This window comes from Ursus americanus, chromosome 24 (assembly GCF_024610735.1).
Source record: "Ursus americanus isolate L20-20 chromosome 24, mUrsAme1.1.p, whole genome shotgun sequence".
Lineage (NCBI taxonomy): Eukaryota > Metazoa > Chordata > Mammalia > Carnivora > Ursidae > Ursus > Ursus americanus.
Genome location: NC_142150.1, coordinates 14,281,477 through 14,309,424, shown reverse-complemented (window position 1 = coordinate 14,309,424; position 27,948 = coordinate 14,281,477). Strand labels below are relative to the sequence as shown.

Below are 27,948 nucleotides of genomic sequence, written 5' to 3'. Positions count from 1 at the left end.
CTACAGCCTGTTGTTGTTTCTTATTTATGGTTAAGCTTGGATTACAGTACCATTTGGCTTAACACATGCTCAGTTTTTCATCAAGGAATCTGGGTGGTATTGGCAACATTATTTATATAGTTGTTAATATCAGTTTAGTTCAGCACACATGCATTGAGCGTCTATTATTTATCATACTTTGCAAAAGGAAGCTTTATTCTTCTGAATCAATCAGAGGCTGTAAGTAACCAATTAAAATAGGCACATGGTTTTCAGAAAGCAGGATTTTCTTTCCTCCTTTATAGAGAAAAATAAAGTAATCCTGTATTATCATAGAGCAGGCCATCCAGGTATTTTGGTATTATATGTGTATCAGGTACTCTTTGAACATAGATCATGAAATACACAATTTAAAAATGTCTTTATCTCTCCTTTTCATACACGCAATTGCCACCATTTCTTTGCAGTCCAGAGTTTTGTCTTTTTTGTTGTGGTGGTTCCATGCTCACCACCATAGCTCTATCCCAGACACACATCTCTTACGTAAGTTAAAAATAGCTCCTTGGGGCGCCTGGGTGGCACAGCGGTTAAGCGATTGCCTTCGGCTCAGGGCGTGATCCCGGCGTTCTGGGATCGAGCCCCACATCAGGCTCCTCTGCTATGAGCCTGCTTCTTCCTCTCCCACTCCCCCTGCTTGTGTTCCCTCTCTCACTGGCTATCTCTATCTCTGTCAAATAAATAAATAAAATCTTTAAAAAAAAAAAAATAGCTCCTGCTCCTTATACATCTGCCCATAAGTGACAGATTAGTTGGTCTGAGGCATTTACCCATACAAGGACAACTAGGCACATTGCCAGGGACACTGAAGGCAGACTTCTTAGCAGTAATAATGGACGGCAGAAACAGTGAAATAATGTCTTCAAAGCATTGATGGAAAACAATTGTCAACCTATAATTGTGTATTCAGCAAATCTAACTTTTAGGAACTGTCAAGAACCAAGAGAATTTACCACTAATCTAACTTCCCCTGAGAAAAACCTAGAGGAAGTACTGTGGGAAGAAGGAAAATGATCCAGTTTTGGATAGAAGAAGTAATGATAAGAAAATAAAATAATAAACATTTAGTAACTCTAGTCAAACAATTTTTGGTGCTTGATGATAAAAACTAATACTTTCATGGTATAGCATAATTTACATATTTAATTATATATGTTATAATTCATAGTATAATTAAATATACTACTACTGATCATTATTATATGTAATACTGGGCTTAAGAAAAAGAATACCCTTCGTTTGGACAATAGCATGTAAATCAGGAAGACAGTAATCAGACTTGACAATTTTATCATCTTTGAATTGTTGAGGATTAAGACAGTCTTTAAATTTAGACTCTAACTTAAAAATTTATGGCAAAATTTCAAGGGGACCCGTTTAAATAAAATGGTCAAAGTGGAAAAAGGGAATTAAAACAAGACAAAACAAGACCTCAAGTGATTTAAGCAAGAGAAGAGGAAAAAAAGCGTAGAGAAAGCACAAATAGAAACCAAAAGTAAGATGTCAGAAACAAGTCTGGATATTTTAATAATCGCAATAAGCTAAAACGAACTAAATTTGCTACCTCTTAATTGGTTTCAGTGATTCCCTCCACCCTGCATGCCTCTGGAAGATTAATCTTAATCACCCATTTCTTCCTGCCACTTAACTGAGCCAATTCTCTTCGCACTTCCCATTGTTCCCGGGATAAAGTATAAGCCTCTTAGCCTAGCGTTGGAAATCTTTCATGACTTCCCTCAATCCGCCCATCTAATCCCTTACCGCACCTCTGTCCCCTCTCTCCTCTCTCCAGCCGGGTTACAGGCTTCCGGATCTCACTACAATGGTGGCTTATTTGTCTAACATGTGTAGCTCCTGTTGCAATCTCTTTATAATCCTGCGGATGGTTGCATATCTAAGAGAACCCGTGGAAGAGATTAAAACAATAAGTGATTGCTGCCATTCAGGGGCTTGCAATCTAGTGAAGTAAACATTAGATTTCAAACAACACAGACTGATTAAATACATCAGTGACCCCGCACAATCAGGGTTATAGGTCAGTGGTGTGTGTGTGTGTGTGTGTGTGTGTGTGCGTGTGTGTGAGTCTCACTGTATGAAGGAATTATAGAGTCAGACAAATTTTCGTGGTAGCTGTAATCTGTTTTTTGATAAACATTTGTTAAAGTGGTTTGTTCTCTTGCCTCATGTCTAGCTGAAGTTCAGGTTTATGCATATTTTTGCATAACCAATAGCAACTAGCCGCTGTAATCTAAGGTCTGTGACATTTGGTCTTCATATCTTCATATCACTAAACTCTGATATGTTTTGGGTTTAGAAGGCTTGATGTCTTTAGAGAAAATCACAACACCATTACTTGGGAGGTAGGAGGTAAATATTGATTATTCCTCCCGTCAGGATGCGAACACAATGTACAAATACAGTTCCTCTGACAGGGACTTTAATGTCTACTTGTCAAATTGCATTGTAATTACAAAAGAAATGGTGGGACAACGCCAACATCTTCTTTCTTCTCAAGATAAAGATGAAGCCTGTCATCTTTTCACAGAAGTCCTTGACACTCTGGAGGAGTAACTGGGGATGATAATTCTATTTTTCAATGTTAAAAATACCGCATCTTTCCATTCTCATAGTGCTTATTCATTTTCAAAGCACTTTTTTTTTATATCACTTTGTTTAATCTTTCCCAATTTGCTTATTCCACTTTCACTGTGGTCCTGAGGGACTCTATACCTGGATTACTCCAGGAGCCTCTTTCTTGCCTTCTTTCCTCTTGCCCACCTGTTCTCAACTAGAATTGTACAGTAGAATCCCTGTGGGAGCTTTCAGGAAATAGTCAGGATTGGGTCCTAACCCAGATCTCAATTGATTCAGAATCCTGGGGGTTGGTGCTAGGGCACTGGCATTTGTTTGCTTGTTTTCAAATTCCCCAAAGGATTCTACAGAGGACCCAGTTTTGATAACCAGCACGCTAACCTCCTGCCTCATCACTCTGTCCTAAATTCGGCTGTGAGATTTATCCTCTGGAAAGTCTGCCTTGCTCACCATCCTCCAGCCCTTAAAACTCCTTTCTCCATGAATGTCTGGAACATATCTTTCTTTCCTAGTTCTTCTCTTCTTTCTCAGCATTCTACCATCTCAGTTCCCCTAGATTTATCTACTGTCACTAAATTTACCAAAAAAACAAACAAACAAAAAAAACCCTCAAGTTGTAAAAGCCAGACCCAGATGATTATCCTTCATTCCCCCACTTCTTCACCATCTGTATTCAATTATTCACAAGTTGTGTTGATTTGACCTCCCAGTTATCTTTCAAGTCCATCCATTTCTTTCCATCTCTATCATGCTACAAACCTCTGTCCTCTTGGGCACAGACTACTGAAATCAACTCTGAGATTATCTCTCACTCCTTCTTTTCCTTGGTCCAGCAATCTGTTATCCACACAACCACCCATGAAACCACTATGAAGCAAACAAAAAAAATCTCTCATCACGTAAATCTCTTTAATGTTCTCTCATTGCTCTTGAGAAATCATTTAAATAGCTTTGTCAGAATCTGTGTGTTCTGGCCTCTAGCAAATTCGGCAACCTCCCTTTGGGCATTCTGTATATGCTAAATCTATATATTCTAGCATTCTTTCATTTCTCCAGGCAGCCATACATCTCCATCCTTCACACATGTGGTTCCCCTCTCTTCTTGTCCTCTGTACCTGGTAAATCCTACTCATTCTTCACAACATAGTGAAAGAAAGAAAGAAAGAAAGAAAGAAAGAAAGAAAGAAAGAAAGAAAGAAAGAAAGAAAGAAAGAAAAAGAAAAAAGGAGAGACAGGAAGGAAGGAGGAAGGGAGGGAAGGAATAAAGGAAGGAAGGGAAGGAGGGAGGGGGAGGGAGGAAGGGAGGGAGGAAAGAAAGAGGGGGAGGAAAGGAAAGAGAGAGAAAGGAAAGAAGGGAGGAAGGGGAAAGAAAGATTGCATCAGCGGAGAAATGGAACCGAACTGGAAGACTTGCAGCCTTCCTTTTCAAGAATTCACATCCATTCTCTCCATTTCAGGGAGGATTAAAAGCAGTGGTGTGGACAGACGCATTTCAGATGGTTGTCATGATTGTGGGATTCTTAACGGTTCTCATTCAAGGATCAGCTCATGCTGGTGGATTACACAATGTCATAGAGCAATCAACAAACGGATCTCGACTAAATATATTTGAGTACGTCCAATACTACTTTTCCATGTTTTATGAAGATTTAACTGTATGACCTCGGTAACAAATAATGTTTGGGCATCAAAGGGATATCTTTGTTCGCTCGCTTCTCTCTGCCTCATAGCTTTGACGTAGATCCTCTCAGGCGCCACACTTTTTGGACGATCTCAGTGGGAGGAACTTTTACGTGGCTCGGGATCTACGGGGTTAATCAGTCCACCATACAGCGATGCATCTCTTGCAAAACAGAAAAACACGCAAAACTGTAAGTTATAAATAAACATTTCTGTTTTCTTTGCCCTTATTGGGTACTTATTATATGCTTCCGTGTGTGTGTGTGTGTGTGTGTGTGTGTGTGAGAGAGAGAGAGAGAGAGAGAGAGAGAGAGAGAGAGAGAGAAATGGAAAGTTTATTTAACCCTCCAAGCGATTTTTGGAGGCAGGCATGACTACTCCCATCTCAGCAAGGAAGTGGGTTCGAGCTCACGTCTGCCCGCCTGTGCTCGCCGTCATTTGCAGCCGGCACTTACTGAGAACTTACCAGGCGAAATTAGGTGCCATGGGTGACAATGCAGAGGTAAATAGCCTATTTTGCTTCCTCAGAGTTTCTGTGATGAGATGGCCCTTATGACTGACTTGATTCAGCCTGTTGTCTCTTGAGTTACTAATTTTCTTTTGATGGACACATCCTTAAATCTTCCAAGGAGAGGTTTAAAAGAAGGAAGCCAAGGTAACGAGGTAAGTCGCAATGGGCCTTTTGCCAATCCGGCTCTTGCGGAGCTAGCGGGCACCGATCTTGCCAGGCCTGCTGTGCCTGAAAGACCCCCGCAGGGGCGCAGCTTGGGAAGCGTCTTCCAAGCCCTGCCAGGCATCCCGTGCTCCAGAATATGGGGACTGAAGGAAGTTATGTATTCCTCTGCAGAGCTGCCAGAAATACGCTAGACGGGCATCTAAAAGGGACGTTTTATCCTCCTTGTTCTGTCCAAATTTCCAGCAGCCCCAGATTTGTCAGGATGTCCTCAACTTTTCTTCCTTTGAGAAACAGCCACTGTGAATACTTCCCCAACTGATTTTAAAATACTTCCAATGCATAGTTTTTTATAGGCTGAATAGGAGATAACATTGCTGGGACATGGTTCACTGTTTTGTAACTTGAATTCCAAAAGAGAATATATTACTTATATGTTTCACACACTCTCAGAAGGAAGAATTGCAGGCGTTCTCTAGATTCCATTAATTTGCTGATAACATATTCGCGTCCTATTACAATAAATTATGTAACAGACCCTCCACACGAGACCATCACTTTATCAAACAGCTGAACTACTGAAAATGTATTCAAGCTCAAGTGTCACTTTGATCTCACAATTCTATTTAAAATTAAAGTTCATTTGGGGGCACTTGGCTGGCTCGGTTGGTAGAACACGTAACTCTAGATCTTGGGGTTGTAAGTTGGGTGTAGAGCCTACTTAAAAAAAATAAATAGATAAAATTCAAATTCACTTAAAATTCTGCCTTAAAATAGAGTTGACCGTATCTCTAAAAGGAAGGATCTTTTGGTGAGAGAAACAATAATTCTCTGCTACATCTAGATTGCTTTTAATCTTGTGTATTTGTGTTACATTATTTTTTCTTGTGAACGTGCTGAATGTCCCCCTATTACCACAACAGTGGTAGTGTGTACTGCCGAGTGTGTGCTTGTGTTTGCGTTTATCTTTAAGCCTCGTTTAGTGAGTTAGTTTAAATTAAGCGAAAGTTGATACAATTACACGCATAATTGTTGCCTGAAGTTTGGAATTTATTGCATGAGTATTTAATGGGTGTGAAAACTGTCAGAAAAGGAGAGATATTCATGGAGAAAAAATGTACACAATTTCCTAAGCGTTTAAGATTGCAACTCCTGGTTCCGCCCCCCCCCCCCCCACTTCTGTGGAAGGACGAGAGCTATGACAGGGATTTTGTGAGAATAAGGAAAGATGGAAAAATAAAAATTCTCTTTAGAGAAGACTTCCCCGAGAGAATCCAAATTGATTTAGTGACTACAATTCAGGGGAGAGAATCAGTCAAAATGGTCAGTCCAGTTAAGTGCATGCAGCTGGAAGGCAGCCTGCAGCGGGGACGTGTGGTTTGTCACACGACTGAAGCCCCAAGGTCACTACGGGGGCAGCTCAGGCCCCTCAGACCCAGCTGCCCGTCTGCTCTCACCTACGAGGCTCTGCAGAATGTTGATTAAATGCTCTGCTTCTGTTCAATTATCTGAGAGCCTGGTGTCATTAACACATTCCATCAGAGTTTAGGAAAAGCTCTGCTACTTGGGGAAAATACATCCTGAAACATATGTAGGTGAAAATAGATCCATAACGTTCATACTGAACGTGTCTGTGGGTTAAAATCAGGAGGAGCAACTCGTTGTATATGCAGATCATTTCATGGCCAGGAATGCTGATTATTTACTAATTACTCACATCACTGAGTGATGTTAAGTCCTATTGACCTTCCTCGCACCTAGAAATAGTATCGCCCACCATGTCATTTGAAATGTGCTCCCTGGAAGCTGACTTCACCTCCTCTTGTTCCTAGACGCCACTTTATCTTTCAAGATTGCTGATCCTAAATGCTGCTATGAGGGTAGTAGGGGCTGATGCAGGTTCTCCTGTCCCTTCCCATCTCCATCGCGTCTCCTGGCTGAGACAAGCACGCCCACACAAGTCACTTTTGTACTCTTGCTACTGCCTTAGTTTATTTTCCTCATTCACATGTAAAATCATCGCGTTCATTTATTTCATTTCAGTGATGATCTGCTTCCAATCCCAAAAGTTAGCCTCCATGAGGGGGGCGGTTCTGTGTGGCTCACTATTCTACCCCAGGACTAAAAAGAGCCTGAAATATAGAGCTGCCTGATAAATATTTTTTTGTATGAATCAATGAAGGAAGTAACTTCTAGGATAAGTCCCTTTCGAATGTAAAAAGTATGAAATGGAAACTTCCAAATGAGATCATGATTTAACCAGATTTGCTTCGTAAGTGGGTAGTTTGACCCAAGGGTTTTCTGAAAGCTAGGTACACCTGTACAGTATGGGTTTTCGGAGGCTTTGAAATTAAGGTGTGTCCTTACATTTAAATGTGGATGTATCTGATTCCCTTCAAACAATGACTTGATCCAAGAAAATTTCCACTGTTGCTCTCCTGGCGCTTTGAAACTCTCTCCAGAATGTGGTTGTTTATATAAATCCAGCCAACTTTCAAGTCTTCCTTGAGATTAGGGAAACTAGTGCGGCGCCTGGGTGGTGAAGTTGGGTAAGCATCCGATTCTGATTTCAGCTCAGGTCATGATCCCAGGGTTGTGAGATCAAGCCCCCCGTGGAGCTCTACACTGGGCGTGGAACCTGCTTGGGATTCTCTCCCTTCCTTTTCCTCTGCCTCCCACTAGCACGCACGGCCACACTCGCACGCGGGCTCTCTCTCTCTCGAAGTAAATAAAATCTTAAAAAAAAAAAGAACAAACAGTGGTAATATTTCAATTTTCAAAAACCAACAATGAATACAAAATAACCATAGGACACTGCCAAAGCACTCAAACAAACTAAGCATATCCGTGTGCTATACAAATAAAAAGAATTGCTCCCCAGAATATGGGTAAAATGACTTTAGGTTTTGCATGCTTTTAATTCTCTTTAAAAAAAAACAAAAACCCTCAACTTCAAATGTCATCTAAATCAGTCTCCAAAGTGATTATTTCCAAACTGTGTCTACTTCCACATTTATCTCATTAGCCCTCTGGAAGGAAAGGTGTTAAAATGTAAGTTCCCTTTTTGACAGTTTTATGAATCGAGTGGGGGGAAAATCACTGTAAGTTATATAATATGAATGATTGGTATGTGAAATTTCATCCAGGAGAATAGATCTTACACCACACACTGAGATTTTGCAGAAAAACTCCTGATTTCAGAAGAAAAGCCATCAAAAATCTACCTCATTCAGATTTTGTCATCAGTCTAAAAGTGTAACGTTCCCTTGGGGCGCCTGGGTGGCTCAGTCGTTAAGTATCTGCCTTCAGCTCAGGGCCTGATCCCAGGGTCCTGGGATCGAGCCCCACATTGGGCTCCCTGCTCCTCTGGGAGCCTGCTTCTTCTTCTCCCACCCCTCTGTTTGTGTTCCCTCTCTCATTGGCTGTCTCTGTCTGTCAAATAAATAAATAAAATCTTTAAAAAAATAAAAAAAGAAACAAAGAAACAAAAATTTGCAAACGTATAAAATGTAATGATTTTTGAAGACTGTGGAATTTTATTTTACAACAATCCCCCCCCCCCAGAATTTTTACCTTGAATTTTTGGTGATGTGTTCATCATACTGTCCTATGGTAGAGGCTGCCAATAGATCTTTGTGTTCTTTTTTAGAGCCTTGTATTTTAACTTGTTGGGTCTCTGGATCATTCTGGTGTGTGCTGTCTTCTCTGGCTTAATCATGTACTCCCACTTCAAAGACTGTGATCCTTGGACTTCTGGCATTATCTCAGCACCAGACCAGGTATGTGTTCCCTTGGGACCCGTAGGGAATGGCTGAGATGAGTGTGCTTCTGGCCATGAAGGAGTAATATGGCTTCTTTCTTTTTTTCCACCCGGATCTCAAGCCACTTCCTAAGCCCCAGAGAGTTGATTTCTTTCCTCTCCTCTTGGGTGATATCACCACACATCAAGTTCTAAAATGGGGGAGTGACACATAAAAAGGTATCTCACCTTGTCTGTGAAGACAAGGCCAGGGGCTAGGGGCCAGGGCAAGGCTGGGGAGAGTGGAAGGCAGGCTTGACCCCATGGCTTTGTTTATCGATGCAGCCTTTCAATTCTTTTTTTCTATATGTCTCAAGGTCGATTAAAGATGCTTTATTCTCAAACTGAACAGAATGTCCCTTATTTCTATAAAGCTTCTGCTCATGTCTTCTCATCATAGCTTAAACATCATCACTGCAATATGCTACATTAAAAGTGTTTTCAAAAACTCCATTTACGGAGGATGTGTTCAAGAGGAACCATCACTCCTCTCCCCTCTGTATATTCCACTGTCCCCTCTGTCCCAGGGGGGCTCCTCTCTCACAAATCTGACTACAAAGTAGACCCATAATACCTAGATTCCCTGAAGATGCGTTTTAAGCATTTGTTGTTAGGATTTAACTGCTAACTTTAAGGGTAGACAGGCAAGGGAGTGGCATATGTTGCAAACATAGGAAAAATGAAACAAGTTCTTGAACCTTCTAAAGCTTATCCAATCCTTTTCTTTAATATCAGCTGCTCCTTCCCACCCCTCCACCTCCCCTCCAGCTGGAGCTGGACCTCAGGTCCATGAAATCGGATTAATCATAACCTCAGTTGCCAGCATGTAACAACCTGAGTCCACGCAAACTCCTCTATTATTTTTTTTTTGTCTTTTTCCCACTTCCTTTTGCTAAAAAGCGTCGTTTTCACGTTTCAGACTGCTAATAAAGCCACTAATCCTATCTTGTTTTACTTCCTCTTCAGCTGATGCCATACTTCGTCATGGAGATATTTTCCACAATGCCAGGACTGCCTGGACTCTTTGTGTCTTGTGCCTTCAGCGGAACTCTGAGGTTAGTGTATCGACAACACTCTGCTCTGACGATGCCGAGGATGATGGCAGCGGTGATGGCAAGGACAGCGAGGTGGCAAGGGTGACAGCGGTCATACCGCGTACTTACTGTGTGTTGGCTGCCCTGCTGAATGCTTCATTTGTACGAGCTCCCTAGTTGTATGAGACTGAAAGGTTACTCGTGAAACTTCATGAAGTAGTTTGGATTTGAAGATCAGTGGGAAGGCATGAGAAGTGGTAACCTTAAAAATGAAAGCCACCAATTATCTTACCAGCAAAAGATGGGTTTATTGGGGAATAAGAGAACTGCAATACGGGACAAGAAAGCTGAGGCAAAACCGTAAGCAAGTGTGGGGAGCAAAGGAGAGGTCTGCTTTTTTGAAGAGAAAAGGAGCAAGTTGGGAAGGCTGTTATGAACTGAAAGACCAATTGGAATAAACCAGGAGTTAAAAGCATGGTGGCTTTTCATTGGCTGAGTGGTTGCTGGGGGGAAAGCATCTCTTCCTCTGGCTGGGATAGAGTAGTATCCAAGTGCAAGGTCAAGGCTATGTAAGGTCAAGTCCCTCTCCTCCTGATGGGTTTGCAGTAGACTATAAGTAGTAGGGCATGCTTTTGTGAGGACAAAAGGAGTAAGTGGCTCTTGGATTTTACCATTAAATGTGATATCAAGTTTTAATTTGAAAGCTACTATTTACACTTAAGAATACTTATTTCAAGGGCAGCTTGGTGGCTCATTCAGTTAAGTGTCTTGGTTTCAGCTCAGGTTGTGATCTGAGGGTCTTGAGTTGGCGCCCTGTGTTGGGCTGTGCGCTCAGCACAGAGTCTGCTGGGGATTCTCTCTCTTTCTCCTACCCCTCCTGCTTGTGCTCTCTCTCTCTCTCAAATACATAAATCTTTAAATAAAACAAAGAATATTCATTTAAGTTAATAAATTGTGAAGAAGAACAAAATGCATGTACTTATTGTACTTTTAGGAAAGTGTTTTATCAGAGATATTGAATTTTATTACATTTTTACCATTTTTGAAGTGGCTATTTCTTTTAACTTTTGGCATATTAACATGTTGACAGATATCCAAATTAGCAATATCCTTGAATTCATATAAGGACTTTCACTGGTTTCTGGTGTAATTCTAATTTAGTGTACGACTGCGTTATTTTTTGCTAATATTCTTTGTAGGATTTTACATCAGTAACACAAAGTGGTATTATTCTGTGGTGTTGAGATGAGGATCTCAGGGAAACTCAGGACAGAAAAAATGAGCACCAAAGGAGCGGCCACAAGGAGGGGTGACACTCTAGCTTTTATTTTGTCCCTTTCTATAGAGCTTTACTTATGTCTCTTTTTCTCTTACTAAAGCTGAGTCTCTCCCGATTAGAGAACATGGAGCTGTCAACAGGTAACTCCCCCATAAGAGAATGGATGGCTCTTTTAATCTCAAGTCCAAAACTTCTACGAAAGGGACACGGGGGACAGTACATGCTATAGAGAGATTCCTTCTGCTACCACCTTAAGTCGGATGTTGAGTTGAGAAAGGAAAAGACAGGAATGGGGAGACAATAAAGAGATAGTGTTTGAGGGATAGGAAAAATTAAAAAGAAAGATTTCTACCATCTTATAGAAGCCTTAGAATCTGAGAAGTTGGCATATGGATAATATACTCGGCCACAAAGGCAACCCAGTAGAGGTTCTATATGGGCCAAATCCAGTTTTTTACTCCCTCTCTTTCAAAGGATTTAAGGGCCAACCCGAACACTCCTAACACCTCCTTTCCTTATTTGACTTTCAGGGAGCTGCAGACAGAAGGGGGTCTGGCAGGAAACACCCTGCATTGATTCTCAGGATAATGAGAATGGAATCCCAAATACTTAACAGCTTCAATTCCCTAGAAATGGGTCTTAGGAAATTTTTACTTGCTGTAACTGCCAGTTAGGGAAGGAACTTTTAATTTTGCATACGATGGACCTGGAATTATTCCAAATAAAATAAGCTACAACTAAACTTAATGGTACTATTATCCTGCATTACAGAAACAAGAAAAGGTTTGAATTTTCTTCCATGCTATTGGCACAGCTCGAGCTTGTCTTCAGATGAGCCCCGGAGGATAATAAAATGATTAGCCACTGAATATCAGTGGAAAATTTACAGACAGCTGGCCAGACTTGGTTCATCAGCTTGTTTCTTTTGCAGAACTCTTGTTTGTGGTTGTGATTTTGCATCACATGAATTTAATACTGTTATCTAGTCTACTAGCTAAAATATTCCTGGCCTACATGAGGAATTAAATAAGCTTTCATGCTATTCTGAAAAGAAACTCCCAACTTCCAGGTCCTCTGCCATCAAAGTGAGTTTGGGGGCCATAAGACTGGACTCTGGTTGGAAAGTCAGAGAGAATGTCACATCTTTTATGTGGTTTTAGTCTTTGTCCATTTTCCATCTTATCTTTTGCTCCTTCTCTCTTACTGATTGCATTCTAACCACTCTGGCGGCTTCAGGCTGTTGAGCACAATAAGCTTTCCAGCGAGAGGCATTTAAATGTAATTTTCCCTTTGCTCTAGAACATCTTTTTCTCAATTTGCATGGGACCTTTCAAGTGCCTTTCTTAATCATCATTTCCTAAGGGAAGAACCCCCTAACTTCATATCAGTTCAGGACTCTGTAAAGGCATACTTTTGTAACACCTTGTTATTTTCCTTCCTAACAACTGTGATCAATTGTGTAATGGATTTTTGAATGGCCGTGTTGCTAAGTAGAGCGTAAGGGCTATGTTTTTCTGGTTCACCATTGTATGCCTAGTACCTAGAATGAAGAGATGCATAAATGGTAAGAATGAATGAATGAATGAATGAATGAATGAATGAGTGAATGAATGAATGAATGAATGAACGAACGAACAAACGATTGATTAATGAGTGGCAAACTGTACTGATTCCAGGATTAGGATAGTCGCTGCTTCCTACCTCAAATCTGACCTAAATACACACACACACACACACACACACACACACACACACACACACAACCGATTACTGCCTGCTAATTCATTTAATGTCTCGTTCAGGGGCATTAGTGGGTATTAGAGCATGAATAGCAAGCTTCTTCACTAGAGTTTGAAGAAATCAAAAGGCACAAAGCACAGAGACAGCTTTGAAGAGTGAGTAGGCGGGCCACGTAGCTCCCCTGAAGTCCCAGAGTAAGGACATATGTCTGCATCTGCTTTTTGTTTCTAGAGCCCTGAATGACAGGGCAGGCTGGCCGGCTTTATTTAGCTTGGACCATGTTCTTGCTTTTCTCTCCCTGTAGCACCGTGGCTGCCAGCATCAATGCCTTAGCAACAGTGACCTTTGAGGACTTTGTCAAGAGCTGTTTCCCCCATCTCTCCGACAAGCTGAGCACCTGGACCAGTAAAGGCTTATGTAGGTACAGCCGGTGGACGGTCTGCTCTTTGCGATGACATGTGCATTCAGGACTCACAGACACAAATGCGCACGGAGCGCATGAGGAATTTCACATAGGGATTCACACTTCCAAAGATATCAGGAGGGTAACAGGGAAGCATTAGCAGCTAGCTTACCTTTCACCAGCCCTCTATCGGACAGTCTTCTGCACGCTCCCCACACTCTAGGTTCATCACTTCAACATCTCTTGCTTATGCCTTGTTTTGACCATGTCCATCCCTCTAAACGGGAAGATGTTCTGCTCACTATGGCCAGTCACTTTGTCTAATAAAGTCAGATGCTTTCTTTTTCTTTCCTTTTAGTATTTATAACTTTATTTATTTACTTATTTGTGTATTTATTTTGAGTATAGTTGACACACAGTGTTACACTAGTTTCAGGAGTACAACATCCCGTGGTTTGACAAGTTTATACATCATGCCGAATTCTTTTCTACAGAATTTTTATTACCAAACTCCTGGTAACCTCACTTCAGGGAAGAACTGCTCCTTGCTCAATCACACAGTTGCATATAATGTTCATACTCACTGGAGCACCGCTGATAGTGCATTATAGCCTCACAGTTTACTTTTTTTAAGTATAAACACATTATATGCTTATTCACTTATTACAAAAAATGTAGGTAATTGGAGAAAACATATGTATTTGTAAACAAAGTTATACCAACTTTTGTACTGGTTGGGTCTTTTTCCTAGGCTAGTACAGCGAGCATTTTCCTGTGTCATTTATGCATTATTTGAAAACATGGTGTTTGAATGTTTGCTTCATAGTCTACAAAATGGCTTAATTTTAGTGTTACATTGTTACTTTTTAGAATCTTTCTTCATTTTCTATAACATTGTGATGACGCCCATATACATTTATCTTTGATGGCATCCATAATTTTTTTCCTTCATAAAAACCTCCAAAAGAAAATTACCAGATCAAATAATACAACTTTACTGACAGTTCTGGATATATATTCTGAAAACTATTTCCAGCATGGCCCAGTTAATAATAGCCATGTGTGGCAGCAGTGAGTAGTGACATATTTCTCTGTGCACTTGACATTAGCCTTTTAAAAAATTGGCCAAATTCATGGGCAAAATAACATCACATTTTTGTTTTAATTTACATTTTTTGACTTATAGTGCATTTGAACATTTTTCAAATGACAAATAACCATTTGGATTTTTTGTGAAAAATCTATGCTTTCTGTTTGTCGATGAGATATTAGAACTTTTGTCCGTAAAATCTCTTCATGTATAAAGGAAATGTGACCTTTATGTATGGCAGAATGTTCCCCAGATTTTTTAAAATATATTTTTGATGTACAGAAATTATAATTACATGTTTGATCAAATATATGTATCATTTCTTTTACTATGTTATCCATTTCTCTTTTTTTAAGATTTTATTTATTTATTTGAGAGAGAGAGAGAGCACTAGTGGGGAGGAAGAGGAGAAGCAGACTCCCTGCTGAGCAGGGAGCCCGATGCGGGGCTTGATCCCAGGACCCTGGGATCATGACCTGAGCCAAAGGCAGACGCTTAACTGAGCCACCCAGGCGCCCCTATCCATTTCTTTATACTTACAAATTTCCTATTCAAAACCCATTTATAGATTTCCTTAGTTTTTCTGGATTGTAAATAAGTTTATATTTCACATTTAATGCTAAATGTATTCAAATTATTTGATTTATGATTTATGATGTGGATCTAAACTTTTTTTACTTAAGTAACCAATTTTCTAAGTATCATTAATCCAATAATCTTCAGTGGTTGTTAATATTTCAGTGATGATAATATACAATATAGAATTCCTTCATCTGTAAGGATTTGAGGATTTTATATATTATTTCCATTAAATTAAATCACCAATTGCAGGACACATACCATCTTGTTGCATATTATAGCTTTATAGTGTTTTATTTAAAACATCTGCTAGAGAAAATCCTGTCACTTTTCTTTCAGTTTAAAATTTAAAAATTTTTTCAATTGTTGCTTTTCTTTATTTTTTTTCCTGCAAAAACAAACTTTGGGTTATACGTGTTTATTTATGCTTTAGAGTGACTTTAAAATAATTTATTGTATGTCATCTCACTGCACCTCCATCCCAAAGGGATTGCATTAAATCTAAAAATGTTTTGGGGAAGAATTGACATCTTCGTAAGCTTTCTATCTAGCAATAGCATTTTCTATTTAATAGTATCATATTTTCCAACCTAGATATTAATTACACTCACATCTTCCTCCTTCAGCTTTTCCTCCTCTCCTTTCTACTTTTCCTTTTTCTCTCCTTGCTTTGATATTATGAATGGGATGTTTTCTCCATAGTATCTTCTAAACCATTTGTTATCAGAGTGGAAAATCTATAGTTTTTCCTTTGTTTTGTTTTGTAGAGAGCATGCATCTGGCCATTTACCCAACTCTTGTTGGTTCTCAAAATTCTAATCGGTTTTCTAGGAAGTGTCTGAAAATACTGAGTTTTATCACCTTATTCTTAAATGTTCTTCTCATTTGGGTTGTTCGTTCTCCATATGCTTTGCTTTTTCTCTTATTTTCGTAACTTTGTTCTTTTTCTCTGCACACTTGAAGAACTCAAGTTTTCTCTTGGTTACTTTGAGTTCTCCACAAAGTAAATTTCTTAACAATAATCATTTTAATTCTGCAATTGTATTTTATTCCTTACATTTTATTATATAAATTCAATCTTACAGCAAAATTTAAGACGTTTACCATAAATTCTCATATGTATATACACCCCCTGGATTCTCCATTAATATTGTCCTAATTTTGCTTTTTCATATATCCATCCAGCTCCCTATCCATCCGTTAGTATATCATAAAATTGTTACATTTCAAAGTAAATTGCAGACATCAGTACACTTCCCCCTAATTATTTTAGCATACACATTATTAACTAGAATTGAATACTTGTATAAAATTTTTATGTAAAATCCACTACAATAAAATAGACAAACGAGTACACATTTGCTGAGTTTTTTGTTGCATTTGTTGACAAATGCATATACTTGTGTAACTCAACCACTGAAGACAGAAATCATCATTACCTTGGAAAGTTCTCTCTTGCTTATTACAGTCAATCCCTTCCGCCACATCCCCCTCTCTAGGACAAGTACTATTCTGATATTTTCCACCCCAGATTAGTTTTACCTCTTCTAGAATGTCATATGCATGGAATCACACAGTACACACTGTTTTGTTTTGTTTTTTGTAAGACCCCTTTCACTCAGCATGTTTTTGTTTCTGAGATTTATCCATATTGTTTCGTATATCAGTACTCCATCCCTTTTTATTTCTGAGTAGTATGACAGTGTATGGATACATCGCGGTTTTTTAAACTTCTGATTCTGTTGATGGACCTGGGGTGTTTCAGTTTGAGTTTACAATGAATAAAGGAGCTATCAATTCTCTTGTACAAGTCTTTTTGTGAACATATTTTCATTTTTATTCATTTTAGGAGTGGAAGTGCTTGGTCAATTATCATTTTTAATTTCTTTATAGCCCTTCTTTAGCCCAGTTGGACCTCTTTTCATCTGAATTTACTGGTGTTGCGTCTTATCTTGCCAGTTTCCACCTCACGTGCTTTCTCTTGACCTGTGTTGTTTGCTTCATTGAGTCTATGTGTTTTTGCATCATATTAAAATTGCCAAACGGTTTCTAAATACTTTTTTTTTTTCTGCTTCCTAAGGTAAATTATTTCTAGAAAGCGTACTGTGTATTTGAGTTTTAGGTTAATATATTCATTCCTTTGTCTGGCAATATTCTGCTATGGATCCCACATTTCTTTTTTCTTTCTGCTTATGCTTGAACAAGGAGAGATCAATGCCGACCACATGTGTGTTAACTAAGCAGGTGAATTACCTTGATTCTAGTCACTATCTTGCACAATGGATTAAAGCTGGTAGCAGGTGGGTGGGCATTACTTCCAATACAATTCCCAATTTCTAAACGATATTCAGAAATATGCTTGATGATAGTAGCAATTTCCTTTGTGCCTGTGGTTTATTGTCTGATCCTCTGAGCTGATGTAGCACTTAGAAAATCCATAGCATTTGCTGCAGCTCTGGAACTTTCTCCCCCCCCCCCATTCAGTGTTTTGTTTGAGGCCATACACTCCAGGTCTCTATGGAACTCCCACCAATTTCCCCTAAATTTCCTGCCTCGCTGGTTGCTATTGATTGTAATCTAGTGGAAGTATAATGTTTGGGAGGGGGGGAGTGAATCAATTCTCTAGTCAGCACAAAAAAGTAGAATCCCTGGATGACCGCTTAGAGTTTCATTTGAACAGATAACTGTTGGCCCCGCAGAAGGGAAGTCAGTAGTAGACAGAAAACATCTTTTGTTATTTTTTTCAGGTCGGCAGAGTTCTTCTGATTCATGAAGCAGTTCAGAATCAGGGCAAACATTTTTTCTTTTTTTGCAGTCCAATCTATAATGAGACTAATTTTAGAATTCCAAAATGTTTTGATGGATCAAACTTGGTATTTAGTGTTGTGAGCTTCCTTATTTTTCTGGCTTATTGAGAAGCTGGAAAATAATTGCATTGAATGTTGCTAGCATGATTTCATTTTAAGAGTGAGTTCCTGATAAAAAATATCATGAATATCATGTACTAAACCTGAAATATAATCATCATCCTTAATAATAATAGTAATAATGGCAAACGCAAGTCCTTTCCATGTACCAGGCGGTGCTGGCTGCGTTATTTATGTGTAATCCCTTCCTACAATGTGAGATCTTTGGGACAGGAGTCGGGTGCTGACTTTGCAGCCCTGGCGCTGGTAAGTGGCTGACATATGGTCAGTACTCCGCACTACGACACGTCATGTTGGGAACTGAGCCAGATATTTAGCTGGGAAGTCATTTCAAACAGAATAAACAAAATCATGTTCTCTGCGTTTCTGTCACTGGGTCTCTGTCTATATCTCCAACTCTTCATCTCTTTCTCCTTCTCTTATTTAGTTTAAGGGTTATAATGGGAAATGAATGCAATTTTAAGATGATTTTTCAACAAAGATGTATAAAAACAATTCTTTTTCAAAAGGTGATTTAAAAGAACTCGTCATCTTATAAAGATGACAAGACACGTCTGCTTCTTCACTCAGCGAGCTCCCTCAGTCCTGGGGGCCCTGATGCTTCAGGGCTGGCACTCTGATGGCCCTTGGGGTGCTCCCACATAGATATGTAAACAAATAAATCATTTCACAATATACTAAGGGCCAGAAAGATGATAGGAGAAAGCACTAAAGGAAAAGATTAGAAAAACTTTCCAGAGCTGTAAATGGCATGACGCACCATGTATAGATACTTAGCCATCTTAAAGACTAAGAACTTTCTGAATCCCAGAAAGGTTACTAACTTCTTCAGCTACTTTTTGATGAGTGGTCAAACTGGAATTACTTCCCACTAATTGGGTCTGCGTTAGTCTAGACCAGTGCCTTCTCCACATTTTCATGTTGTGTCCACATGCTGGCTCTCTTCCTGAAACCTGGAGAGAAAACCCCTGGAGGCTGGATTCCCCCTCCTTTTGCCAGACCGGGGACTGGGGACGAAGCCTCCCCCATGGCCCTCTCGGGGTTTGCAATGGCTGAGTGGCCAGGACAGTTCTCACTGAGATCCTTCCAAAAGGGCTTGCCTCAGAGACTGTCCTGGGCAGGAGCTCAAGAAATCGCTCAAAGCCAGCTTGGACGATGGTGACAAGTTGTCTTTCTTTCAGGTCTCTTGTTTGGCGTGCTGTGTACCTCCATGGCTGTGGCTGCATCCCTCATGGGGGGCGTCGTGCAGGTAAGGAAAGAGAAGAAAGACACCTTTGATTTCAGAGCAGCTCTTTACCCACTTTCTATGCTAATGCTTTGCCTATCCCTCCGAGCACCATATGCTGAGACTCCCTGATACCAGATCCGCGTTAAACATACTTGTAAAATTTCAACCGAAAATCCTTTACAAGGGGAAACTATTAAAAACCAGGAATGGAAGTCAGTGACATGGTGCACTGTAATTAAATTTAGAAGCTCTTTTAAAATCCAGATCTGAGAATATATGATCCTAAAATAAAAGTGGAATTGATAATTATAATAGCAAAAAAATAAGAATAATTGCTATTAATGGAACAGTTACTATGTTCTAGGTACGGTCCCAGACGTATTACCTCATTTAATCTTTATCACTTCTCTCAGGGTAGTATGATTAATGTACCAACTTTGCAGATGAAGGAACTAAGAAGTAGGGAGGTGAGGGGATTGTCCCACGGTCACATAGTTAAGGAGTGGGGGAGCTGGCATATGAGCCCATCTCCACCTATTATCCAGCTAAACTACCTCCCATCTGTCCAACTCCCATTGCCAGAAAAGGACGATGCTAGAAGGAGCCCCAAGGCTAATCTGTTTCAGTATCTTCATTTTGATTATAGAAAACAGTGAAAATATCCTGCTCAGGTTCTCACAGCCAGTCAGTGGCTGCGTTTATGGCCCTCGTCTCCCGAGCCACCTCTCTTCCCTCCACAAATCGCCCACCTCTCAAAGCAGCGGCAGAGAAGCCCATCTTCAGACCCTACTTCAGCCCTCTCGATCCCCCTTGTATCTTTGCATCATTTCAAAACCCTTCCTATTGTCACGGCGTGGCGTAGGTTCTCACTGTGTGCGGAGTAATCACTGACTTCCAGAGATTGCATTTTGATTTGCAGAGCTGTCCATCTTCCTTGATCCTTCCAGTGACCGCCTACCCAGATTCCGTTCTTTCTGTGTTGAGCTTCAGGGAGGAATCAGGGAGACTGAGGGACATGATCATTCAGCTGTCTACATAAGAAACTGTGGGACTGGAAACCTGGTGCCCTGTCCAATAAGCTGGGAACTCACCGTTTCATCACAGATGCTTGACAATCTTTTCCCAGTTTTTGTAGCACTTTCTATTTGCCCGTCCACACCCAGCAGCTTTCCACCCACGCATTCACGGGAGCCACATTTCCAAGTCGACTCTGAGGCCTTGGGCCCCATTTCTTCCTCCCCTATCCCAGCATTGACTATTAAGAAAATATCATCATATTGAATTTAGTGAGAATTTGAATCACTATATTGTTGTTTCCCAGGTGTGCATTGTAATCTTATTTCCAATTGAGGTAGGAAGGGCTTTAGAATAGACATGGACGCCTCCAAGACTGGTATAAAATCAAGCTTACCGTGAAGAGGGAATGATTATGAATGATGTTCTCATCCACTGGGCCCACTTTCTTGAATTTTTAAATGTATGCCCCACAGTTCACACAGTTTAGGAGATGCTGGTTGGCAAGAAATGACAATTCTGAGTTCTTGTTTCCTAGAAGAGATATTGTCTATAGGATAGCCCTCTCATTTCTTTGAATACATCTGATTTAACAGGTACGGGAAGGCACGTATAATTCCCCTATTTGACTTTCCAAACAGCTTTGCTGTATTGAACATAATGGGACATTCATGTTCAGGTTTCACACATGGGAAGCCTGAAGCCTAAGTCTCGTGGACATGAGGGATAGAGCCAAGTTTATTTTCATGTTCACAAAACCATCCCATACTGATGGTGTGTGTTTGAAGGTGGTGCAAGGGACAGGCAGCTTGAATATTCTTAAACAAAAGTCCTTTTACTGTTCTAGCTTGGGACTTTATAAAGTGTGTTCTGGAGACTTCTGTCCTGTGGAATACTCTAAGAAAGCAAGTTTCCAAAGTCAAAGACATTTGGGAAATGCTCTACACTGCATTCGCCTCTCAGAAATCCACAGCCCTATTAGCATAGTGAAGGTCCTGGGAAGTCCCCAAATAAAGAAACATGTTTCACTTTGTTTTTTATTTTTATTTTTTTAGAGTTTTACTTGTTTAAGTAATCTCTGTACCCAACATGGGGCTTGAACTCACAACCCCGAGCTCAAGAGTTGCACGCTCTTCCAACTGAGCCAGCCAGGCATCCCCTTTTTACTTTAAATATGTGACCATAGACTATACGTGGGGGGAGGGAGGAGGTGGTGGTTGTGGTGGCAGAAATAGGGGGAGGGGGCAGATAACAGCAGCAAAGATCACCCGTTAACTAGTGATTTGCGGAGTTCCCTCTGGGAAAGGCTTTCTATCCATTATGGTTCTATCTTAATGATTATCATCCAGTTCTGCTAAGGGCTGTGATGACTTCCAAGCACGTTCTTATCTTAACTTAAGAAAATGCTTTCTGGGCCCCTGAACAGTCCAACAATTAAATGACATGCCTCAGGAACCAGAGAGCTCACTAACAGGGGAGGTAATAACAAAAATAAGATAATAATAATAGTGGATAACACCTGAAAGTAATATAACACTGTATGTTAACTAACTGGGATTAAAATTAAAACTTCAGAAAAAGAAAAAAAGGATAATAGCAGATAACATTTTGGGGGGTATTTATTATCTGCTCTGGAATGCTTAGTCACTATTCTGGCCTTCCTCAGATTCCACACTGAATACTCACAAGGAAACCCAGGAAGTGAGCAGTATGATCCCCACATGATATATGAGAAAGCTAAGACACAGCAAGGCGAACCCCCCAAAACATATGTTCTTGGCCATAACCTCTGTTTCCAGGAGCAACTTTTGTGAGATTTGCCTGCTGAGGAGAAAGCTGTTGGGTGAGCGTTAAGCTTTCCCCCGGTTGAATGTGCTTAAGAACAACAAAAAGAAAGACAAAAATTAAAATTAGTTTATTTGTATAAATTACCGAAATATGTATTTTCAAAAGCCAGAAACTGTTGGGTGTTTTTTCTTTCTATCATGTGAAAACTCTTTTTTTCCAGAAGTATATTGGCTGATGACTTTATAAGAGATCGTTAATGTCTTTTCCTCCACTGGGGGACATAAATGCCTTTCCTAAACTTATTGATTCTCCCATAGAATAGCTAGTAAATTAGCTTCCAAATTCAGCAACCACGGCAACTATGAGTTCATGCTATCAGTCAACAGAGGAAATGTCAAGAATATTAAATTAAGTATTGACTTTGGGGAAGAGTATCGACTTTAATCTTATCTGCCTCCATCTTGTGGAAGATCCATCTGTGGCATTGACTTCATAAAAAATTAACCTGCAAACACAAACATAACAATGCATTGCAGCTCATGTTTCTAGAGAGAACTCACGGTACGGCTGGACGGCACTTGACGGACTCCTGGTCCTATCTATTTTTCATAAAGAAGACTCTCTGAAATAGAATGCATCTGAATTAATAACAGGAGGTTCACCAAATCATTGTAATAAGCGGCAGGGCCAAAGTTAGAATCCAAATATTCCGACTATTAATGATGGAATCTTTCAAGAACTTTTTCCCTTAAACAAAAGGAGGAGGCCATTATGAGGGTTTGTGTTCTTGACTTTTTTTTTTCCTGTAGACCGCCTTTAAGAGAGAAAATGTGGGTTTTACAGCCAAACCTAGCTTAAATCTCTTAAATCTTACCTTTCCCATTTTCTAAATGGAATTATACCTTTAATATGTTTTCTATCCATACAGTTTCGGCATCTGTAACATGCAGCTAGTGAGACCTACTAAGCAGGGTAATTGTGAGGATGAACTGAGGCCATTTATCTGGAGGGCCCGGTAGTTCATCTTAACCATGTGGCACGTAGTTGGTGCCTGACAACCGTAAGGTGGACATAGGATCTTTAGGGCATCCTGTTCTCAGTTGTTGACCTAAGAGCCCTACTGCTGCACTGATAGAACAAGTTAGGGGCCGCACTGCAGGATAGCTAGCTGTGTGTGTGTGTGTGTGTGCGCGTGCGTGAACGTGCACACGTTTGGTACTTGCACACACCTGTTCACTTGCATGCATATCAGTGCATGTGTATGTCCAAGACTCTTGCAAGGCCATGGAAAAGGCTACAGGTCAATAGCAAATAGAGCTGTAAAAATGAGAGATGAGATATGGAGTGTCCAGTGGCCTCCCCATCATGTCCCAACTTAATGCTTCAACATACTTGAGGTGTTCTGGGTGGGATGGTGGGAATGGGGTAATCTATTATTATCAAAATGATAGAATTGTTCAAACGAAATTAGAATAAGTGATCAGTCATGTAAGATATGAAACATTAGATATAGATATATTTATTTGGTGCATTATAAAAAGAAAGGGTTTTTTCGGCAAGATAGAAGATGTAAGCAAATCAATGAGCTCCTCCTTAAGAGAAAACTACTTCTACCAAATCCAAATTACCTGTGTGTGTGTATACATATGTGCACCCACACACAAACACACAAATGTATGTTTCCATGTATTTTTATTATTTTACATAGTGCTTACCTCCCCAGAAGGGAAGAATGGCTTCCAGAAAGCACATGATTAATGAGTGCCACCATCAGGATTAGGACTAAATTATATCATGAGTCTAAGATAGAGAGAGATCCCAGGCAACCATGGAATCAGAGGAGTGGGCCCATTGATCTGATCTGTCTTGTTCCACAGGCTGCTCTCAGCATCCATGGCATGTGTGGAGGACCAATGCTGGGCTTGTTCTCTCTGGGAATCATGTTCCCATTTGTGAACTGGAAGGTAAGGATCCTGTGTGTCTCTCTATGATTCCCAGCTACAACTGAAGCCCAACTTGTTGGGATGAGCGCTGGGTGTTACATGTAAGTGGTGAATCACTCAATTCTACCTCTGAGACCAATGCTACACTATATGATAACTACCTTGAATTTAAATTAAAAAAAATAAGTAAAATAAAATCTCCTGGATCTACCTTTCCAATTGTTTGAAAAATAAAAAAAAAAATGAATAAAACGGAAGCCCAGCCATTTTCTCTCTCTTCCCATTTCTCCTTGGAAAGGCCATCTCTCTGTACCAGGAAAAAAAAAATGGTGGCTATTTTCCATCATAGAACTAAACTCTTGTCTCTGACTTCAGTGAGTCCTTTTTAGAAGCAGAAAACCAGGTAAGTAAGAGAAGAACATGAAGTACCAGATGTCATGGCATCAAAATTGATTCTTTAGGGTTTAGATTGTCCTCCCTAAATTCAGGGCCCACAAAATGAAATTTAAAATATATACTGAACTCAGGAATAATTCAGGTTAAAGAAAACTTTGAAAATTTAAAATGCTATGTGAATTTCATTTTTTCCCATATTTTACATAAAATTATTACAATTAAATTAACTTAATTAATTTAAGACGGGGAGAGTAAACAATCCTGGTATATTCTGATCTTATAAGCTAATAGTATATCTTTAAGTAAATGCTAGTAGGATGACTTTAGAGTAAATATAAATCAAAATGAAGATTTATTCGGAAAATAATAACTCTTTAAAATAGCTTAAAACTCATAATTTTCTCAATCTAACAAACTTGCTATTTTTTTTTACTTACTGCCATCCATACACTTGCATGCATATATTTTTAGAAAGTCTTCAGACTACAAAAAAAAAAAAGAGAAGAAGAAGAAGAAGAAGAAGAAGAAGAAGAAGAAGAAGAAGAAGAGAAAGAAAGAAAGAAAGAAAGAAAGAAAGAAAGAAAGAAAGAAAGAAAGAAAGGAAATATTCAGACTACAAAAAACCTGACTGCATATTTTTAAATATACTTTAGGGTCCACGATGAAGCCAGAGTCACATGATCTAGCTAATTAGGTCTCTGCAGCTATCTGACCCTTGCTGACCTCTATTCTAGATAAATCTTTTGGAGCTAGGTAAGGATAGGTAGGGAGCATTTGGTAATTCGCAGGGCTTCCCTTACAGTCTTATTCATTTTAATTAACTTTTCCGATATTGAGGTTGACAGAGATAACTATGTTTTGGGGAGATGATATGAGGGAAGGCAATATCCTGATCATGAAAAAACTAATGAGCTATATAACATCTTTGTCCTTCTACACATTAGCCTATTATCTGTGTTAGTGAACTGGGGCCCTTCTATTTAGTTCAGAAAACCATCTTGTTCGAGGTAGAGGAAAGTAAACATTACAAATTTGGGCCACCTCCCACCTCGTCACTGGCCATGGCAGAACCTACTAACCAGTCACTCCTAGTCTTTCCACAGAATGTGGATGCAAACCCAGAATCCTTCTCAGGTTGGCTTTCTAGGCAGTTACTATGAATCACTGACGTCTGAACCTCCCGCTGAAATCCATTCACCCTTTACTGGTAGGCCAGGGGAAGCAAACGACACCTCAAGCTAAATCAAGCCAGCAGCCAGTTTTTGGTATGGCCTGCAAACTGAAAATGGTTTTGACATTTTTAAATGGTTGGGAAAAAATTAAAAGAAGAAGTTTTTGGTATGGCCTGCAAACTGAAAATGGTTTTGACATTTTTAAATGGTTGGGAAAAAATTAAAAGAAGAACAGTATTTCATGACTCACAAATATATGAAAATTCACATTTCAGTGCCCATTAATACTTCCACTGGTCATAGTCACTCTCTTCTGTTTATGTATTGTGTAAGGCTGTTTTTGTGCTATCGGGCAGAACTAAGTAGTTGTGACAGACATTGGATGGCCCACAAAGCCTAAAATATTTCCTAGCTGGCTGTTTGTAATACAAGTTTGTGGATCCCTGGTCTAGACCAAGGCACAAGTACTTGAATCACATGCATTACTTTAGTTTCCCCAAACAGTAATGAACAAAACATTCTTATTATCAAAAGTCCTTTCCTGGATAGAGAAACTAACAAGTTATTTTCTCTCACAGAGAAGGCTCAGCTGTCCACGGAGGCTGGGAGCATCCAGATTTTATTTTCCAGTCCTGGTCACTGCTAGACCGCTCTGTCTCCTAGACAGGAGACATGACTCAATCACTCATTGACTTTTCACTGTTTATCAAGGAATATAATCCTTAAATGACAAGACTAGTAAATGTGCTTGCTGGTACTTAGACTCAAACGAAAAGCTCCAAGCTTGTGAGTCAGGGTCTCTGCACGAATCACTTGGGAAGAGATACGGGAGAAAGAATTCCTATACAACAGCTTATCGCTATCAGTGAAAAATGACCACATTGTCTCCGGTTCCTGAGGTTTTCCCAAGCTTCTGAGATTCTTCTGCTGAGAACTGAGGTCCCAACATGTTCTTCCCCACCCCCCAGTTTTGAGATACAACTGGCGTATGGTACTGTGTAAGTTTAAGAAGTATAGAATAATGAATTGACATATATATTATAATTACCACATTAAATTTACCATCATCTCATACAGACAAAAAAGAAAAAGAAAAAAAATATTCGGCGTGAAGAGAACTTTTAGGATGTACTCTCTTAACTTTCATATGTATCAGAGAGTAGTGTTAGCTATAGTCACCGTGTAGTACATCTCCCAACAGATTAAATGGTAAGAAAAAACTAAAAGGAGGGGGAAATTTTCCAGCTAGAAATCTAAAAATAGTGACCATTATGACATTCTCCAATGTTTCATTTAAAGAACAAGTGACTCCTAAGGAAAACTGCTTTGTGAGAGTTGGAAAAAAGGCAATTTGGGTGGGCTGTTTCCAGCCCATGTGGCCAAGACTTGGGGTGGACAATAAGAATCTCTGAGGCACGGACTCCACATCTCGTTTTGCTTTCAACAGCTTTGTCAAATCTCTCCTTAACTTTTTCTTTCCTTTCCTCAAGGGTGCATTAAGTGGCCTTCTGACTGGAATTACCTTGTCATTTTGGGTGGCCATTGGGGCCTTCTTATACCCTGCACCAGCCTCCAAGACGTGGCCCTTGCCTTTATCTACAGACCATTGTGTCCTATCAAATGTGACAGAGTCAGTGCCTACAGTGCTACCGAGCAGGTATGTGGAACTTGAAGACAGTGTTCGGTCCCAGGGAGTGGGTAACCGGGTTAGAGGAAGATGCATTCTCCAGGGATACGTCCAACAAGCCAGATCTTGCTTTCCTGTGAGAATCCCACCGGGCAGTGCCCAGCCTTGAAGAGTGCTGTGCAGGGCTGTTGAATGTTCCGCAGATATCCATTACCCTGCATGCCGGGGTTCACAAGAGTGAACTCAGCAAAAGCGTTAATCGGAAGTCCAAGTGCAAAACAGGAGAAGTAGTGGAGGGTTGGAAAATAAGTGGATGGATATGAAGATCAGAGATGGCACCCTTGAAAGAGTAAAGGGCCTGAGTAGAATAGGTTTGTGAGCAATGAGGAAAATAGTTATGGGCACGCTGAGCTGGGAGCACTGCTGTGAACTGGCAGCTTCTAGATCAAACTAAACTGGGCTTAACAGAAGACTTTCCTTCTATTTCTGGCTGGAATAGGTCATTTAAGATACCAAAATACAGGAGATAACATGGTGTAGGGAGAAGACCATGGCCTTTGAAATCAGAAAAGCCTGTTTGGATGTGGATTTTACCATTTATCCACTCTATGTCTGCACAAGTTAGTAACTTGTCACTTCTTAAATTTTCAAGAGTCTTTGAAAAAAAAATGAGAGTAATAATCTTTACTCTGCAGGTGTTTTGAGAGGATTAAATGAGAGAAGATATATATAGCTTGTAGCACTGTCCCTGACTTTAATAAATGCACATCCTCACACTCTCATTGTTTGTAAAAACAAATCTAAGGAATTTGGGATAGCTCCTTAACTCTGCATATCAGGTGGAAAAATTATTATGGGCTGTGCTGGAAGATGAAGTAGGTAGAGCCGCCTCCTAGAACTGTCCTGACTACGTAGTCTACGAGCTCTCCGTTGCTTCCATTTGTCTCT

At 39.9% G+C, this 27,948-nt stretch overlaps 1 protein-coding gene across 1 annotated transcript in view; it reads left to right on the top strand.

Moving 5' to 3' along the window:
* The window catches only part of SLC5A12 (solute carrier family 5 member 12), a 47,779-nt gene that overhangs the window by 10,904 nt on the left and 8,927 nt on the right, over positions 1-27,948 (top strand). The window contains exons 5-12 of the mRNA XM_045808601.2: positions 4,086-4,240; positions 4,359-4,499; positions 8,631-8,760; positions 9,747-9,835; positions 13,138-13,250; positions 19,014-19,081; positions 23,740-23,826; positions 26,864-27,030. Coding sequence (XP_045664557.1) covers positions 4,086-4,240; positions 4,359-4,499; positions 8,631-8,760; positions 9,747-9,835; positions 13,138-13,250; positions 19,014-19,081; positions 23,740-23,826; positions 26,864-27,030 — 950 coding nt within the window. The remainder of the gene's footprint in view (positions 1-4,085; positions 4,241-4,358; positions 4,500-8,630; positions 8,761-9,746; positions 9,836-13,137; positions 13,251-19,013; positions 19,082-23,739; positions 23,827-26,863; positions 27,031-27,948) is intronic.